This window comes from Kogia breviceps, chromosome 5, assembly GCF_026419965.1.
Source record: "Kogia breviceps isolate mKogBre1 chromosome 5, mKogBre1 haplotype 1, whole genome shotgun sequence".
NCBI lineage: Eukaryota > Metazoa > Chordata > Mammalia > Artiodactyla > Physeteridae > Kogia > Kogia breviceps.
In genome coordinates, this window is record NC_081314.1 from 134,711,486 (window position 1) to 134,731,890 (window position 20,405).

The 20,405-nt window shown below is 36.4% G+C and overlaps 1 protein-coding gene across 8 annotated transcripts in view; it reads right to left on the minus strand.

The window, feature by feature from the left end:
- Positions 1-20,405, minus strand: part of GRIK1 (glutamate ionotropic receptor kainate type subunit 1) — a 398,102-nt gene that overhangs the window by 28,427 nt on the left and 349,270 nt on the right. For 7 of the 8 annotated variants that reach the window (XM_067034983.1, XM_059064715.2, XM_059064717.2 and 4 more), the window contains 4 exons: positions 19,020-19,223; positions 18,082-18,305; positions 11,968-12,086; positions 7,636-7,853 (listed from right to left, as the gene is read on the minus strand). In XM_067034983.1, the coding sequence (XP_066891084.1) occupies positions 7,636-7,853; positions 11,968-12,086; positions 18,082-18,305; positions 19,020-19,223 (765 nt within the window). Of the gene's footprint in view, positions 1-7,635; positions 7,854-10,165; positions 10,259-11,967; positions 12,087-18,081; positions 18,306-19,019; positions 19,224-20,405 lie in introns of those variants that run through there. The other variant, XM_067034985.1, reaches the window with a different exon arrangement.

Sequence of the window (20,405 nt, forward strand, 5' to 3'; positions counted from 1 at the left end):
TAAAATCTGATCTCCAATTTACTTTTACTTTACATAAATGCTGATTTAAAAAAAAAAACCAAAACACCTTAAAAATCAGTCAAAGACATGGAAATCAGCCATGTAGAAATCCAAACTTATAAAGCAGATATATCAGAGGTGAATAGTTGCCTTAAAAGCAACCATTTCCTCTAACACAAGATCAGATCTATTATTTCATGAAATAATAAATTCTCATGGACACTATTTACAATAGCCAGGACATGGAAACAACTTAAATGTCCATGAGAGTTTATTATTTCATGAAATAATAGATCTGATCTTGTGTTAGAGGAAATGGTTGCTTTTAAGGCAACTATTCACCTCTGATATGTCTGCTTTATAAGTTTGGATTTCTACATGCCAGGACATGGAAGAAACCTAAGTGTCCATTGACAAATGAATGGATAAAGATGTGGCACTTGTATACAATGGAATATTACTCAGCCATATAAAGAAACGAAATTAAGTTATCTGTAGTGAGGTGGATGGACCTAGAGTCTGTCATACAGTCAAGTAATTCAGAAAGAGAAAAGCAAATACTGTGTGCTAACACATGTATATGGAACATAAAAAAGAAAAAAAGGTTCTGAAGAACCTAGGGGCAGGACAGGAACAAAGATGCAGACATAAAGAATGGACTTGAGGACTTGGGGAGAGGGGAGGGTAAGCTGGGACGAAGTAAGAGAGTGACATTGACATATATACACTACCAAATGTAAAATGATAGCTAGTGGGAGGCAGCCACATAGCACAGGGAGATCAACCCGGTGCTTTGTGACCACCTGGAGGGGTGGGATAGGGAGAGTGGAAGGGAGACACAAGAGGGAGGGGATATGGGGATATGTGTATATGCATAGCTGATTCACTTTGTTATACAGCAGAAACTAACACACCATTGTAAAGCAATTATACTCCAATAAAGATCTTAAAAAAATTCTCATGGATTTAAAAATATATGATTTAATTTACAAAAATCACTTTGAAGGAAGACTCTCAGATGAAAGTATTTATACTATAGTGAGGGGCCTGTGTCTTTCAAATGTATATAATATGATCATTGAAGTTGATTTTGCTCTTATCTTGAATTGATAGAAAGTTATGACATTTGCAGAATTTCCTAGGCTATAAATTCATGTGTTCCCTTTAAAAAAAATTCCCTCAGTGGGATTTAAACACCTTTGCTAAAACATTTTTCATGTTTTTCTCCTGTCTAAAGATTGGTCCATTACAGGCAATATAGCAGGCTTTGAAAAAGGTTAACTTTAATTGACCTCATGGATTTCTCCCGAAACAAATACATTTTTAAACCATAGGGACTTAACATTTTGTACACTGAAGGTAAAATTAGCCACATCTTTCAAACATCAGCTAATAGCTCTATGTGAAGAGTGCCTTCTTCCTATACAGAGAAGTTTGTGAAATGTCTTTCACTTTGTGCTTCATTATATGACTATTTTTGTCTGAATCTTGTCTCCCCATAATGGCTCATTGCTTCACGTCCACTGGTGCAGTGCTCAGTAACTGTCTTGAAATGTCTTTTGGGTTAATGATAGCACCTAACCACTCTCTGGAAGGAGGTTATGAAGGTTAGAGAGTCCATTCGCCCAGCTGGTCCAAAGTCCCCAGACCATGAAAGCCAGTAATGACAAGTCTGTTATGATTTTTTTAAACCTATTTTATTCAAGTCGTTTTAGACTGAATCATGATCTAATCTGTGTAATCCTCTGACTTGGGTCTGAGAGGATAGTGATTTTTTAGAGGGCAAGCTTCTACTGAGAAGCATTTCTTACATGAGTATTTTCTACCATTCTGGCTCACAGGGACTTCTGATGTTCACACCACTTCCTGTCTGCACAAGGCATGCTATTTAACCACATGTTGAATTGTATTTAACAGGTCTGTGTACACCTTGTTTCTTTATTGCTATTCAGGTCTTCAAGCCTTGAAAAATTTTATATTTTCCCTTTCCTATCTCTTAACAGTGCCAACATCAAAAACTGGTCAAATTGGAGATCCTGGAAAAAATATAAATTAAACTGAACTGAGTTGAACTGCCTTATTCTGCTTCTCAGCTGAATTCTGAGGGCAGCCTTACCATCTGTTGCTTATCTACCATCTGGAAGTGGTTCTTCTGCTAATTCCTGTATGTGCTCAGCAAAGCTTCTAAGGACTGAGGTCTTTGTCTGGCTCGGCCTCTGAAAGTCTTTGAGATTTTGGGCACTGGCACTCTCTCTGGACTTTTCTGTCCAGTAGCAGAGGGCACACCTCCCAGGATAAGTAAGGAAGCTGAGCAAAGACCAAACTCGAGTGTTGTTGTTTTTTTTTTAAATTCAGAAAGTTGAAAAAAATAGGACTAATAGCTAAGAGTAAGGGTTGGATGTTAATGGTGATGATATTTTTGGTGAGAATTATAATAATATTTAACATTTTTCCCTTTTGTATTTAACATTTTTATTGTTCCAATTTGCCAAATAGTATTATAAGCACACTACCTCTATTAAGTTATTTATTTCTTAAAATAATATTTTGAGCTAGATGTTATCCTCAGTTTACAGACAAGAGAATTGAGGTACAAAGGGTTTAAATAACTTACCAAGGTCTATATAGCTAATAAGCAGCAATGTCAGGATTTGAACCCAGGTTCTAGAACAAAACTTTACTGTAAGTTTTAATTTATATCACAGCATTTTATTACAGTCATAATTCCTGAGAAGACTGGTTGCTATCCCTAATCTCTGAACAATGAAACAAAACCATTATTTCGCTTGGATGTCGGTTTGCAAGAGACATTGAGAAATCTCTTTTTTCAGGCCTCAAATGGTTCTTAAGCTTTTACATGATAATCCTTTCTTCATCAGGGAAAAAAAAAAAAAAATGAGTTCATAAACTGTCACTGTGAGACCAAAGTTTGGGCTATTCCATTTATCCATAAGGGTAATTAATAGAATTACAAGGAGAAAAAACAATTTTTGCACATGTCCTACTTTTTATGAGACGTGGAGAAAATCAATGCCTTAGTGTTCCCTATTAAAAGCAAAAGTTGTAGTTGGATGCCATTGCTGTCAATGTTCTTGGGTATAAAAGAGGAAATGGCCTCAGGAAATCTGTCCTCAAGTCGTGTCCACAGAACTTGACTGTGAACTGACCTACTCTTTGTATCTCTGAAGATGCTGAGGGTAGTCTCAGACAGTGGAGAGGGCAGGAAAAGCCTACATCATTTAAGATTTTGAAACAATTCAAAGGATCAAGCAATTCAGCAGCAGAGAGATAAAAAACCAATATAATTAATCTCATATTATTAATTAGTATTATCCTGAGTAGAAAATCAAAGGGAGTTCGTTAAAAATTCTCTTAAATGAAGTCTCTTGAAATTCTGAATTATTGGTATACTGATTTATAAAAAGATTCTATTTAAAATTGTTAGCCAAGGACAAATAAATGGTCCCCTGATATTTGGAGGATCTCCTAAAATATCTTTGACAGTCCTTGGACTGGTGATGAAACACTCTGCCTCTCTTTAACTTTGACCGGGTAATTGGTTTACTGGTGAATGACACCCTTTCACCAAATAGACATTATATCATCCATAGTACTTAAGTCTTTAAGACTCAGGGTGCAGATGACCTTGAGGAAGTGTAATGTTTAATAAGCATCATTAACTAAGTGCCCTTGGCCACAAAACTTAAAATTGTTCTTTTCTTCATGGGCATCAGCCAGGATCTTGAGGTGTCCATCTGTAAAGCTTTGTGAATGTATGTGTAATTGAATTTATGATTTAATCCCAGTTCTTTGTGTAAATATAGTCCCTGGTGATCACTGTGGTTGTTCTACATACAAATGACTCAATGAAGGAAAACTGTTTCAGCTTCCCTTGTCTCAGACACGTAGTACCTTGACCCAGCAGTTGCTTAATAAATGTCAATTTATTCCCTCAGCCTTGCCTGAATTCAGATGATGGATAGTGAAACCTCACCTGAGCTATTTTTAAAAAAAACAACTTTTTTTTTCATGTTGAAAATCAAATATCCCAATCTGAAATCTAAGATCTTGTTCTCTGCAAGAATAACAAAGTCTAGAAAAAAAAAAGTCAAAGGTTTTGGATGGAAATTTTAGTGAGCAACTTCTAGTCACACTTTTCAAGCAGAGCTTTCACTAAAAACATCCCTCGATTGTGACCAAGAGACCATATATGAGGGGTTAGTGTATTTTGTTTGTTTATGGATTTTGGTATCTTCCATAGTCCTTTCCTCCTTGCGGCTGCCTATTCTTCAGCTGTAAAACAACTTAGAATCATCTTGAAAGCAAAGAGACAGGTTCACCATTTGGGTGTGCCAAAGGGATATTTTGGGGGTACTGGGGAGACAAAAGCACTTTAGTCACACTGTGTGATGAAAAAATGCTTCTTATTAGAAGTTTCCTTGTGATTGAATGTAGATGGGGCCCATGTGAGCAAGGCTTGTGCCCCCATAGTAGATCAGAATGTGCTAGGTTAGACCAGACAAAGGCAGCTTTCCTTATTGATTCAACAGCTTAAGAGAGGATACTGTCTTTGATTAAGAGAGAAAGGGAGGGAGGGAAGCCTCAATGGCATTGATACATTAATGTAGAGCCAGGTCAAAACTGAGTCCTTGTGACCTTAACTGCTGTCACTCAGTGACAGGGTAGAACTACCCTGAGAGCTAAAATGCTGGAGCATTTCTTTCCCTTGCAGAATAATCCAGCTTAAAAATGCTGAGTGTGTATCTCTCTGAAGCTTTCTGACAGCTTGCCTCCCTCAAGGGGGAAACTAAATCGGATTTAGTCCTTGTTCTCTTTTTGCAAATAAATTCCTTCTTGTTGCTAGGCTACAAGATAAGTTGTAAATCGAGGAACATAGGACAGTGTCTCTTCCTCTGTGGATCTCTATGTAGCCTTCCTGCTATGGTCTGAATGTGTTCCCCCAGATTCATATGCTGAAATCTTGACCCTCAAAAATGACGGTATGAAGAGGTGAGGCATCGGGGAGGTGTTTAAGTCATGAGAATGGAGCTCTTATGAATGAGATTAGTGCCCTTATAAAAGAGGGTCCTGAGAGACCCATGGCCCTTCCACCATGTGAGGACACAGCATAAAATCTGCGACCTAGAAGAGAGCCCTCATTCAACCATGATCTTGACTTCCAGCCTCCAGAACTGTGAGAAATAAATTTCTGTTATTTATAAAGTACCCAGTCTGTGGTGTTTCATTATAGCAGCCTGAACAAAGATACCTCCTCACCTCCCTCCTTTCCTCCTTCTCTCTTCTCCTCCTCTGATAGAATCCATCTCTCTTAGATTTCACTAGTGTATTTGTTCATTTATTAAAAACATATTTTCGGAGTGTCTACTATCCCTACTATGTACCTACTATGTGCCCGGTACTGTTTTAGGTTCTGAGGATATAATGACAAAGAAAAGAGACCAGTTGTCTACCCTCAAGGAGCTTACCTTCTAGAACTCCCTGAAGTTTGTCTGAACCCTGACTCTTCCATTGGTAGCTTTATAAATTTGTGGCAAGTTATTTAACTGAGCTATACCTAATTTTCCTCATCATACAATGGGGATAATATTAGCTCTTATCTCAGTTGGCCTTTATAAGGATAAAATGAAATAATATATGTAAAGCATTTAGGAACAGAGTGTGCAGTTATGAGCTAGTTCAGTTGTGAGATTAGCATAGAATTATTTCAGGGAAATGCAATATCCAAGCACACCTTAATATGGTCACTCTAGGGTTGTGCCAGGAAATGTGGGAACCAGCACCCTTTATATTCAAAGGTATGTGAACAGAGACAAATCAAAATGAGATTAAAGGATACTTTGTGAATACACTGATTGTTTGCACAGTGGTGAAGTTAGATCTATGGCTTTTTCAAAGGGTAGCCTCTCCCTCTTTTATATTTATAATGTGCATCTTAGTAGTAGTAGAATCTTCTCTTCCTCTACTCGCCCATTTCCCAATACTTTAAAACCTTTTGATACTGGTGAAAAAGGTAAATCATTTCAGATATTTTTTTCAGACATACTCAGTTCTACTTTGGCAGTGTCTCTCTGTCCTATAAGCCTTGCAGGTAATTTTCCTGGTTTCTGACAAGTGTTGTGATGAATTACTAGCTGCGGGTAACGTGTTTCTTTGCAGTACTGATTTTAGGAAAATTCAAGCTTTCAGAAAGTTGGAAAGCCATACATTTAATGTCATTTGTCCTGAAAACAACACTTGTCCAAAGAAGAAATAATCACCACACTTTATACCTTCATTAAATCAATGTCATATTTCTTAAAATAAAAAAAATGTTTAAAAATCATCTTTTTTTTTAACATAGAGGAAAAGAAAAATCCTAACTTTTTACATTACTCTTTTTTTATAAACCTCTGGGTATAGTTTACTCCTAAAACAAGTAAGTTTTTATTTGTTTATTTATTATTATTGTTAATGTTAAACTGCATTTACTGCATAGGTAATACATATTTTGGTGAACTAATACTGTTACACAAAGAAGTGTTCCTTTTTTTTACCCTTAATTTTTTGTCTCTAAATTAATATTACTCACAAGTCAAAGTAGTCCTCTCAAACCTTGGGTGACAACTTCATTTTCAGTAATCTGGATGTGAAACTTTGACAAAGGTGTTTTTAGAGTTTATTTTGGTTACAGTTGCTGTTTTCCTTTTTTTCACATGGACAAATACCTCTTACAAGAAGGTTTTAGCCTGGCTGTGTCATAAACCAAGTGTGTGATTTTGAGCAAATAATTTAGCTTCTGTAGGTTTTGTTCTCTTCATGAGTAAGGTGAAGGGTGGAACTTTCTGATCTCTAGGGTTTTTTGTCATCTTTAAAGGTCCCTGGATCTATTAAAATCCATTTTTCCCCCATGGGAGATATAGTATCTGAGATTTGATAATAAAAGTACTGCATCTTATTCCGTAAGCAAAGTGGAAATCAGTTTCATCACTCTGGGTAAGTAATTAAAAAGACTTGAACAACAAAATGCACTAGACACTAAAACCATATCGATTCTAACTTAACTCTTCTTTGGTGCCTCGGGAGATACTCCAGGCTATTGGACGGTTTCAGGCTGCGCTGGGAGCACTGTCCCCATTGGTGCAAATGCAATATTAGACTGGAGTCCCCTGGGATATTTTTGGTTTTAATTTTCCAAATAAATGTCAGTATCAACACATTTACTTGTCATCTGCTCCTGTCTCATCCAGTACAGAACAGGAAGAACAAAACAAGGATATTCAAGCATTCTGATTGTCATAATTTCAGGTTAAGTAATCTTTACTTTTGTGGCTTCTATACACGGGTGATTAATTAACGGGTATAAAGACAAGAAAAGATATTGAAGATACTGACCTGTGGATCTGACTGTACTCCATTGGGGATAGAGAGAATGATACCTAGATGGGCACTGAAGAAATTGTTTTATGTGACAGCTGAGGGTACCTAGGTCCCTTGTAATCAGATTTTGTCATTAAACATTTTATTTTATAAAAATGTTGCCTAACATTTTTTGGTTTTTTTTGGACAGACTCTCATTCCACAGCCTCCTCCCCTCAGTATGAGATAACCGTTGAGAATATATTGTCAGTTCCTTACCTTGAAGAAGGTCATTGTTGATCCATCTCTGACTGCCCCATATTCTATCTTGGTTTGTTTTGCCAGGTCATCTGCTGAATCAATGGGGGATTCCATTCGCTCTACTGTCAAGAAGGCAGCCAGATTGGCAGTGTAGGATGAAATGATGATTAGTGTGAAAAACCACCATATCCCTCCAACTATTCTGGTTGATAGAGCTTTGGGCATCAACTCTGATCCTGTGATGGTATCGTCAGAGTAAGAGAGTTAAACAGTTAGGAGAAAAGGGAAGACCCATGATTTGACACTAGCCTAGAGAGATAATGCATTTTTGTAACACAAAACTATAAATCTATCAAGGTTTTACTCTCTTGCGTGTAGGTGAATAGATGCATGTTTTTAGAAAATGAAGCAAAATCGAAATGATCTTTTATCATTTATCAATGCTTCTGTTTAAAATGTGATTTCTTGACATTTGAAGGTATTAAATGGTTTTAATCCTAAGATATTCTATGTTTAAAGTTTATAGATAGTTTAGTTGCTTAGATTTGAGTTTGTTTGCTTGTTTCTGCTGAAAAGTCAATCCCAGACTTCTGGCCTTTTCTTACTCTCTGATATGCATCTTATTGTGTGAAATAAAATGTTCTAGGTTGTACAACTGTGAAAGCTTTGAAATGTTAACTTATTTTTATTTAATCTTAAAGAATGGGAGAGACTTTCAAAAGATTAACATATGTCATTTATCACATGTACTTTAATAAAACACTGGAGTTTTATAAATCAAGTGAAATTGGATGCAGCCATATTTGACAGTAGATGGATCTTTTTTTATTGTTTTATGTTACTTTTGGAGTCAAAATTATTTTTTAAAGTAAATTCTTATTTAACTGAAAATAATACATTCACTGAAAAGGCAAAATTTTGTCCTCAAATAAAGTACTATTTTTAAATTATACTTCAAAGACTGGCTGTTTTGCAGGTGGAAAAGGGCCTTTTCTGGTAAGAACATGCATTTTAGATGTTATCAGATGATTCCTGATTATTTGTAAAAAGGTAATATAGAGACATTTAATGTATTTACCAAAAAAACATTTCTCTCTTAAAGAGAAAGGGTACATGTATGAAGTTTACCTACACAAAGGACAAACATCTGTGAAAACTCTCTAGCTCAAAACTTTTGATCAAACTTATGGAAGGCCATAAGTCCAACAGTAGAATCAAAAGGGACAGAAGGGTATATGCAGCACTTATCTCAATTTTATCAATTCATGGATGGATTTTTGGTTAATCTGCTTGCTTGAAATTCACCATTAGTTGTGTAGTTAGCATTTCCTCCATGAAGTTGGAGGAATGATAGTTTATGGGACCAGTTAAAAAGTGAAAGGGAAAAACCCTAAGTTAAAAAATACGAAGTATGAAGTTCAGCAGGTGAATTACCTGTTTTAAAGGAGTCTTTCACTATTCTGATTGGGTGTTTTGAAGTTTCGTAGTTAACGGCTTAAGATAGAAAGGGAAATTGGAGTTTAAGAATCTACAGATACATGAGTTTATGCTCAAGTTTAATCTATAAACAGATACAAATATTGCTCATGAATTCAAAGCCAGCTAATGGTAAGCAGATAAACGTTGGCAGAGTTTCTTGACTTTGAATTAGATGTATTCTTCTAAAGCTATTAGGTGTCTTTGTGCTTTATTGTCTTTTAATGAGGTTAATGGTTTCACTGTGGTTTTTATTTCCTTCTTTTGTTTGTTTGTTTGAATTTGGGTGTGTAATAATACTCAGATTTATAACAGTTTTCATTAAATTGCCTCTAAGAATTTAGTAGAATAGTTTGTTGCTCTCTTGTTTTAATCTTTCAGTTTAATGGGATTTATATGCCTGTGTGTGTGTGTGTGTGTGTGTGTGTGTGTGTGTGTGTGTTTGATGCTCAAGTTTGTTTCATATCTTTGTAATTCATTGATCTAGCAGCCTTGTGGCAGTGTGATATTATTTTAGATTTTTCGTTGGCTATCATTAAAATACCTTTTATTTCATAAAATAGCCATGGGAAATAGGTAATATAGTTAGCAGATATATTTTCTTAGCTTATAGGTATAGATTTTCTGCTGTAAATTTATCCTTATTTTATTTGGTTGCATTTGTGAAAAGATCAGATTTTAATTTATTATTTGTATAATTATGTATTATATGGCAGTAAAACTGGACAGACGGTTAACCAGCTGTTGACATGTAATGATAAATTCACATCTATCACACTTTAAACTAATACATATTTATATTTTTGGATGAAGTGGTCTTGGAACTTAAAAATAATTTGTAGACACCTACTCAGGTTACATTTCAAACCCTTGGTAGATGGTATGAATTATATTTCTCAGCATTTCATCTTTTAAAAAAATTTCACACAATTTTGTGACTTTCATGACTCTCAACATTAATTTACGTACTTAGAAATGACTTAGCTCAAGTAGAGATGATTTTTCTAAGTTCAGAACTCTAGAGTATGAAGTTATGAAAGTAATAAAAGTAGAATAAGACATCATTAGAAAATATTTGGGATGAGAGACAATACTTGCTGAAGTCTCTTTACTGCCTTTTATGGCAGACATGACAGCCAATCCTGATCCAGACTTTGCTCACGCTCTGTAGAAAAGAGAAAGCCTGATCATCACATTAAAAAAGAAATTAAATAAAATGCTTTCCAACTGAGTACAGTGATAAGCTTCTGCTAACAAAAGCACAACAGTCAATACATAAGTTAGCTACCTGGTCCAAAGCCACATGCTAAAGACAAATGCACTAACAGTCACCAGTACAGCAAATTTTTACATTGCAATATTTGTTTCACCTGACAAATATTTTAAACTTCTTGAAAAACAAGCAGAGTCTGGTTGGGGTTGACTGTCACGTACCCAAGGTAGTGGTAACTAGCAGACACTGCATCCCACGGTTTGCTGTGGATGATGGGAAACTCCAAACAGGTAGAATATAAAAGAGAAATTTTAGGGGTGGATACACTCATATGACAGAAGGCAGTCACAGTCATACGCACATGCACAGACTTGCTGTGTGCTCTATGAAACCCAAGTCTATATTTTTCTATTCTAATGGCACTGGAAGGCAAGCTATAGGGAAGGAGGGGAGTCTCTTTCCCTCTTTGAAAGTAATTGTTCACAAGATAAATGCCTTAACAACTAAATGCAGTGGTAAAGCAGTGTATGTCGTCTAATGAGTTTTCCTGCAGGATTTATAGTTCTGTGCTATGCCCTAAACTCATGCAAGTGATTTCTAGTAAATCAGGTGCTGTGTCTTCACCTATTTGGCAGTGCCTGAAGAAACTACACTTAATCGCATGATGAGAGGTTTTACTCGCTTTCCTCAATTATTTTGTATTTCCACACTAGAAACCCTTGCTCTCTCTCACTGGAATTTTTAGAGGCAGACTATATACACTTCGAGTAGATGATAGCAACTCCTTCATGAAAAGCCTTAGGGTTCACACCTAAGTAACAAACATCTTTAATATATATCCTAGTTGAAATTTCCTTTGCCAGTTTATTTTGCAGCTTGTTGTCAAATGAGCAGATATTCCAAACACAACAGCGTCTGTGACTTATGATTTTCTTAAATTAATGCATTTATCTTGAGAAGGGTTTTCTAGACCATACGTCTGGAATCAAAGCTGAGGAAAATCCACAAAAGAGTTGGATTTCTTTCAAAGGTTAAAACAACTCACTCCTCCTTCCCCACCAAAATCAAAATCTTCCAAATCATAGAAAATGTATAAAATATATTACATTTCCATGGTTTGACTTTCATTTCCCCCAACGTCTCCCGTTTACTGTTGCTATGGTTACCAACTGAAGGATAGAGTAAAAAGTTACTGGAAAGCTAAGATGAATCCCAGTAGAGTCTGTCAGAGTGGTAATTAGGTGACAGTTTTAGGTACTGTGAGCTATTGGAATAATATCAGTCAACCTAATCTTCAAAGGATCCAAACTTTAATCCTTTTCAACCTCTAACTTGTGAAGTTAGGAAAAGACTGATATCTCCATCTATGCCAATTTGTAAACAGTTTCTAAGGTAATTTATCCCTTCCATCTCTCTAGGAAAATTTGTGTTCATTGCTTGATAATGTCTTATTTTAGATATATTGCAAAGGAGTTTCATTTCTGTAATATTTTTGTCTTTTTTTTAGTTTTAGAACTGTCTAGGGAGCTGGCTTCTATCTTTTTGATTCCTGAGATTCCTGAGTTTTTAGCCTACCCTCTATCTCCTTGGTGGAATTTACCAGCATGAAAGCCTGTCAGCAGACTGTGGGATGTGTGTGACAAAGATGCGCGACCTTGTACCTTGTTGCATGAGAGCTCCAACTCCAAACCAGAAACTATTTAGTAAAGTAAAATTGTTTTCCACCACATCTGAGTCAGGATTGCACGGGTGGGGGTTATACCACTCGTAGGGTGTAAACCTGTGGTAGTTAACAGAAACAGTCTGTAAACATGAGATAAATATATGTGGCACCAGTGAAAACCCACTGAACAATGCAGAACACCCAACAGCTAATGATGGATGCATCCAACCAAACAGTAGGCCATATTCATAAACTTACAGCTTTGGTGGGCAAAGTGCAAAGGAGACTTTAGGCATTATATTTACCAGACTTCTGAGTTGTAGGCAAAGATCTTTGGTTGTCTGGAACTGTACTCCTCAGATCTATGTCTACTAAATTGTTCCGAGTTTTCACTCATTTCCATTTTACTGAACAAATAGATGGACTGTTAAAGAGAGGTTCACTCATCCCGAGTATTTGCCCCACAAAGTAACAATGCCAGTGGCACACACACTGTTGCATACCAGCTACGGTATCAAGATTCTGTGTTGCTAGGTGCTGTGGAAGGCACAAAAAAGAGGGGTGACTGGACTTCAAGTGGTATCTATGGATAGAAGTTTAAAGGAGTCTATGTAGTCTAGTGATTTCATAATGCATCAAAGGAGCTGCAAGTCTGAAACAATTAATAAACAAAAAGAATGTCTGGACTGGGATGTATTAATGTTTTTATGATTGTATATGGAGATAAAAATCACAATCCTTAAATGAAGAGATAAAGTTCAAACTTAGAAGTATCCTGGCCCAGGCACAGGGGTTCATTAGTGTTAAGGACACAGCATGTCTCAATGGAGAATTTTAGGTTCAGACACTCCTCTAGATTCATTCTGAATTGCTTCTAGAACTATGAATTGTGGTCACCTGATCACCAACCCTCATTAGTTAGGAAGTCAACCTTGAATAAGTAACTTAAGCTCACTGGCTTCAGTTTCCTTATTTTTAAAGAAGAGGGAATCCAGGTATCTCTAGGGTGTGTTCAAAGAAAAATTTGAGGAACTGAAGAGTTTTGGTTCTTCCTCTGTTTTCTAAACATCTGTCTGACCTCTACAGCCCAAGGAGCTCCCTGCTCTGTGGTTACTTTTTAGGACTATCTTTCCAAGGGGCACTTATTTTCCCAAAAAGACATTAGCAGGTGCTCTGCAAAGTGATCTGGAAATGATTAAAGGCAGTAGTCCTTAGCACTGGAAGCTTTGCCGTTTGCCATTGGGTCTTTTAATGCAAGCAGGAGTAATGTTGAAACACCATAAAGCCAATGAGAACATGTGGGATGCTCTCCAGCCATAAGGTTTCAGCAGTAAACAATAGCAGGTTGCTGACACTTGGGGAGAGTTAGTATTAAAGTGAATACATTATCTAAAGCGAAAAGCAGGGCACACAGTGAATCATGCACAAGGAACTGGGCAGACAGTTCCTCTTAATGAAAAACCATTCACTAAACCCCCAGACACCTTCTGAAAAGTACACAGCGTCCCTCATCAAGTCTTAGGGAGACTGGGATAACAGCCTCGTAGTTTATCCCCCAGTAACGGCATCTGAATCATTACTGCACCTTCTCCACAGCTGCAGGACACACAGTGCAGGTCCCGTGAAGCTTATGAATATAGCTTTAATTGACAATGCCATGCCAATACATTTTAATTACTGTTTCAACAATATAATTAAGTTTTGAATTTATACTCTCTTGTAACCATAGTAGTTTGCTGAGCTGAAGAACTGAATACCACTATTAATGAACCTACTAATTGAAGCAGTACACAGAGTAAAGATGCCATTACTTAAACAATATCATCGTCACTTGTACAATAATTTAAAAATATTAAGTGCAATAAATTAGGCAGATTATGCATTCAAAAGAAGGAGTTTTTCTAAACAGATCATAAAACCTGGCAACCACCAGTCCCCTGATATTCTGGCATTTCTCCCCTGTATATACTCTGATGAATGAGATCACCACTTTTCTCTTTGGAATGCCGCATCTAACTTGATCTTTTTTCAGTATTTCATACTTTGCAGTTCTAAGTGAACAATTAATCTAATTTTCTATGGCAAAAAAGAAAACTGTCTAAACAGCAATGTGATTCTGCCTGCTCTGCAGAGATATTTTAGATTCTTTCTCTCCGGGATTCTGAGTGACTTGGGGAGTGCGTGGACTGAGGAATATTAAGTAGTGATTTGATGCTGTGTTGTAAGACACTGACTTTTCATAATACAATAGACCTACCTGTTGCCTACTGGATGTAGATATTACAGCTTGAAATTCCTAACGCCTGCTTAAAGATACCTAGTGTGACAGTAATGTCAGCACCAGGAAGTCTGGGAGAAAGATTAATACATGACCCACACCAATGATATTCTGAAGCTGCTGTCTTCAACTGATACTGATTTTTAGTGAAATGACAGAGAAAGGGGCAAATGTGCTTAGAATTTATGTTAAAATTTGCACATAGAAGAGTAGCATTATATTGAAATACAGAGGTTCGTTTTGGTTTTATGTTTATATATGCCACGCTTTTACTTGAATGGAAGATATAAAATGCTGGTCATACTGAAGATTTCTAATTAAGAGATTCTTTTTTATGGCTGAGAATAGATATTAGGCTGTATCAAGAAGAGGGAGATCTATTCATCTTTTAATGGAGGAAGCTCTATTCAATCTTGTAGCATAACTGTTGGGTTTGTATTATAACTGTAGAATTATAGTCAAAGGCTTTCTTGATTTTTCTTTGCCAGAAGCCAACTTAAAAAACGTTCATTTTAAGAAGATAAGCATAAATTATAAGATATAATCAGACGTTATATTTGGATATTTGGTCTATCTAAATTGTGTGTTCACGATGGTTATAATTCCTTGGGATTAAATACTTTACAAAAAGTAATTTTAAAAAATGTCAACCACAAAACAAAAACACTGACATGCACATTTGTAACAAGTCATAGTAGCTAAAAAATTTATATGCCTTTTGTTAGTTTATCTAACTTTATAAATTCAATTCACTTCAGCAAATGGTTTGTAAGTCTCTGTCTAGTGAGAGCATTAGCCTAAATGTAGTGATGGGCTTTATTTTTCCCCTTTAAAAAGACAAGAAAGGGTATATTTCAAAAAGCAAATTCAAAAGGCTCTCTAGAGCTAAAGATGATTAGGAGGTCAGTTGTTTTTCATTTCTATTTCACTAACTTTGAATGCAAACCACTAAGGTGGTAACAGAAAGTCATTTTACATATTAGCTTATTGATGCAGAGTGACCAAGTTCAAGCTATGATGATGGGAAGTAAAAGTGAATTGGTACATTTATTCAGTCAGGATTTTGTCTTTGGGAATCACCTCCAAAATATGTTTAGTGGCTTTACGATGTAGAGGCAGGAGTGGATTCAAGGGTGTGGAGAAGCTGAATGTAGCTGAGAGTACAATCCCTATGATCGTGCACCTGTGCACTGCAGGGAGTTATTTTTTATATTTTCTATGTTTTACCACCATGCTGTTTGCAAGTTTGCATTTGATGTATGACACCTCCACTTCCCCAAGACCCAGAGTGAGAGGAAAGACAGTGAGAAGGGAGTGACAAGGAGAATAAGCTAAATAAAGAAGAGCTGGTTTATAAATGATACTTGGTGAGTCGGAATGTTGAGTGGATAGTATTGACTAGGGGAGAAAGGAGGCTGCCTTTTTTTTTTTTTTTTCTCGGTACGCGGGCCTCTCACTGTTGTGGCCTCTCCCGTTGTGGAGCACAGGCTCCGGACGCTCAGGCTCAGCGGCCATGCCTCATGGCCCAGCCGCTCCGCGGCATGTGGGATCTTCCCGGACCGGGGCACGAACCCGCGTCCCCTGCATCGGCAGGTGGACTCTCAACCACTGAGCCACCAGGGGAGCCCAGGAGGCTGCTTTCTTAACAGAAACAGAATGAAGTTAGAAAATGTAGGGCTCTGGTTCATTAGGAGCTTATAGAGGAACAGGCAAAATGAGGAGGGGAAAACTACTGAATGCTACATTATTTTGACATATTCTGGTGGTAAAAATAAGGCCATTTAAAGGCACACTTGGTGTCAAATGTAAAACAGTACTTTCAACCTGTATGCTTGTGAGAATTTCTGGTTGCTGTTGACATGGTTATTTCTTTCACTGCTTTTGGTCAAGTCAGTGGGATAAATAATGCAATTACTTGCTCACCCACATTGTCTTGCCTATTCTACTCATTAGTATCACGGCTTAGACAAAGCAGTGAGCTGAGGAATATGGAAACTCACTTCTCTGTTGTCCTCTGCTGCTTCGATCGCTCTACTATCCCTAGAATCACCCGGCAGGTGTGGGCCCCAAATAGAGGAATGGAACAACAAGCCAACACAAGATTTCTAATTTATTGTTAGAGAGTACACCACTTTCGGGTGGTCATTTATTCAATGACCATTCTAAGGCAGTATTCATTCCACTTATGAGAAATGTCCCTCCCAAGGTGAGTGATTCATCTTTGAAAAGTTGATACTCAAAGCACTATCATCTTTAATTATTTAGAGCATGGTTATTCAAACTTGATGCTATTGACATTTGGGGCTAATTCTTTTTTGTAGGGGGAGGGCTGTCCTGCACCCTGTAGGACGTTTAGCTACATTCCCTGGACTCTACCTACTATATACCAGTAGCATCCTCTGCCCTCAGTTGTAACAATCAAAAGCTATTTCCAGACATTGCCAAATGTTCCCTGGAGGATAAAGTCTCTCCTAGTTGAGAACCACTGATTGAGTATTAATGTATCAAAGGAGAGTATCACTCTACATACTGACAATATACTATTTTCTGAGGTAAGACACATGGAAAGAAGGCTTTGGTCATCATTTAAAAGTAATTTAAATAATAATTTAAATAATGTGAACAAACCTTGGGAAACAGTCTAGGATTTGGTAATAGTACACTTTATAAAGTATAGAGAACTTCGAAACATTCATCTCATATTGAACATATGTGACTCACCCACACGTGAGAGCACACATTTATTTGCTTTGACTATGTCTGCTTTACGGATCTGTAAGACCTTTCCAAACTAGGTTATTTTTCCCAGCTTTCTTTATAATTATTCCAGGGAAAGGGTTACCTGGCATTAATCAAAACCGTACAGTGAACAGTGACAAAGAACTAGCATGAAGAAAGATTTCTCTTAGAAATTCCTGGAGGGAAAACAAAAATTGATTCGGGAAAAAGTTCACTGAGTTTTGTTGAAGGATGACAAAGATCGAAAATGAGTAGAGGACATAACAAAGCAATTATTTTTTTTACAGGGTTTGTCTAGGGATATCAACTGTCTAAGCCAACAGAAAGATAAAGCAGCTGTTTCCAATTCAGTATCAAAAGTATTTAGAAAATATGATTTACTGAATCATATCACAATCCTTTGAAAAACTGTGTACAGCAGAATGGTTAAATGTAGGGTTATCTCAGAAAATAACGTTTAAACAGAATCATCAGGGTAGCATAAAGATTTCATGCCTCCAGACTGGATATATAACTATTCTTTCTTTTTATTGTTGTTTCCAGAATTCTCTTGTTAACTGTCTAATTTTTTAAAAAATAAATTTTATAAAAGTTTCAAAGTATTTGTTTTTATTCCTGAGGATTTCAAAATCACGTTTAATACAGTGCTTCTTATTTACTACAACAATTCCTAGCTAACTTTTTTCTATTTTGCCTAATATTTGCAAATATTCCAGGGATCAAGAATCTGGACACAATTTTTCTCTTTCCTGTTGAAACGTTTTAGATTTATTAGCTAAGCTCTTGCTTTTGTGACAATATAATTCAGGGAAAAATGGATAAATAACCATTTTACATTGCTTTAAGTACTGATAAAATCAAATTAATATAATATATAAAATTGTCTTCCTATTATCTTTTAAAATTACCTTATGAATAATTAGAAGATATTCATTTATAGAGTGGCTTTTATGAGGGAGAACTTGACAGAGTAGAACACCAGGCAAAACTAAAAGAATACTTTGAAGTTCTTGATTTCTGTCTACCTCTAGAGCATACAGGTCAACCTGAGACTGACGTAGATCTTGTTGTAAGTTTAGTAATTCTCTAACTTACCTTGCGATCACAAAGAGTACACAACTGACTCCTAAACAGGCTAAGAGCACATACATCCAAATGTCAGGAGATAGAGGGTTGAGGAAGGAGAAGACCCCCGGATTGGTGCCATTGGGCTTGCGGTAGAGAATGCTGATGCCCAGGGTCATGAAGGGTTTAGAGAAGTCTATGACTTTTTCCCGCACGTAAGTGATGGTAAGAGGAGCCACCGCCAGATCAGCCCTCTGCAAAAGCAAGTTTGAACTTGTCACCTTAGTTGTCTACCTTCCTGGTGAATGTCTAGGCTTTTCCTGGTTCTCCTGATTCCTATTCTCAACCCCAAATGCTTCTCACACAAAAAGCTTCTGTGCTGATTGACTCTAATATAAAAACAGTTGATTTACACAGTTATGTTTATGAAATAGTATTCATTAACAAAGAGAAACCAGACAGTGTGAAACACACACACACACGACATATATATATATATATATATATATATATATATATATATATATATATACACACACATACATATTCTGGAACTAAATAAATGGGGGAAAAAACTGCAGAAGAATGTCTTTAAAAAAGGGCCTGTGAGAAAAGTAAGAAATGAGCAACTAGATCATAAAAGTAGTCGATGAGATTTTGCTCTGAGCTGCAAACTTCAGAACTCTTTATCTAATCTAAGAATCATTCAAGTTTATTCTTCGGTATGAAGGATGGGCCCATACATTTTTATCCTCAACTTTTCCTTACTTGCCCTTCTAAGTGGGGATACTACATTGGTAGGTTTTTTTCCTCCCACTTTTCAAGCCATTTTTATGATTCAAAAAATAAATAAATAAAACATGTCTTCTGACTCTGCCTCAACGATTTTTTCTCTTTTCTTTTACTTCTTCTCATTATGCATTTTTTGACATTTAAGACCCCTATGTAGGAGATATAGTTTTGCTTACATGATCTATAAGTTCTTTGACCATTCCATTCCACTCTCCTTGGTCATTCTGAGCTCCATATTTGCCATCAGGGACAAGTTTAACATCATAAATGAAACCCAGGATGTTTGACAATTCCTTCAATAGATCCAGGCAATATCCTTCAAATCTGTCATTTCCATACAGGGGCTTATCAGATTTCCTGTACATCACATAGGGTTCTTCCTATATGAAACAAATCACATATGAAACCCTGTTATAATGAAAGGCAAAATTTACTTACATAAGCTCTATCAACAGCCAGAAGATATAAAATATTTGAAAATTATTTTTAAAATTTGAGAATACTAAAGAAACTCACTTCCCCTTCTGCCTTTGCTAAACTCATCTTTTGTACATCCTCTACAAATATAGAACACTTCATATATTATTTCTCCCCCTCCACTGCTGAGGGCAGATCTGTGAGTGAATGGTGTCATAGTGACACAATCATTTTTGAACTTTAGGTCTGGCAGAGAAGGCAGGGGATGATCTGATGTCTGGAAGTCTGGCATCCAGCTGTGCCCACACCCAAGCTTCTAGTGCTATACCCACCCTCCCTCCTGGCTTTTATCTATGAGATTCACCTACTTACAAAAGGGAAATCTAAATCAGCAAATATATTCTCTAGTTCTTCAAACTTCCTGTCTACTAAATACTCTGAATATTTTAATTTTCTCCTTTCTCAGCTAAATTGCATCTCAATTTCACTATTCCCTTATTACTTACATATTTTTTCTTGGTTTCATTCGGGATATCTTATTCAAAGGCCATTTCAATGTCTTCTTTTATCATCAGTTCCACTTTCTTATTTGAATGCATCTTAGAGCTCACATCTGGTAAATTCTTTGTTTATACGCTTACGTGATAAATCCCCTATCCTATGAATAATGGACATTTCCTTAAGTCTACATATCTATAATCTTATTAATTCTCATTTGACTAAATATAAATGTATTTTATTTTATACAATCATAATAGTTACTACATTACTGATCTGTCCTTTATGTTTAGGATTATCCTCAAACAAACTGATAGAAGTAAAAAACTCTGTATTTCCATGAGAAAGTTGCAGAGAAAGTAGACACCAGAAAAACAAAACAGTTTTCATTTTGGATGAATAATTCTCTGAAGCTAACTGTTTCAGAAATAAATTGGCCTGACATTATGGACTAAATCAAAACAGGAAGATCCAAAAATGAAGATTTTAGAGGTGGCCACTCCCTTTATTTCTTGGATTAGGATAGAGCAAAGAGGGAGAACGAACAACTTGTGAGTACACAGTTGCTAGATGGGGGCATGACAGGGGTTCCAACACAGAGTAGGAGGTACTTTTCCTGGGCTTTTGAAGAGCAGTTAATAAAGGGG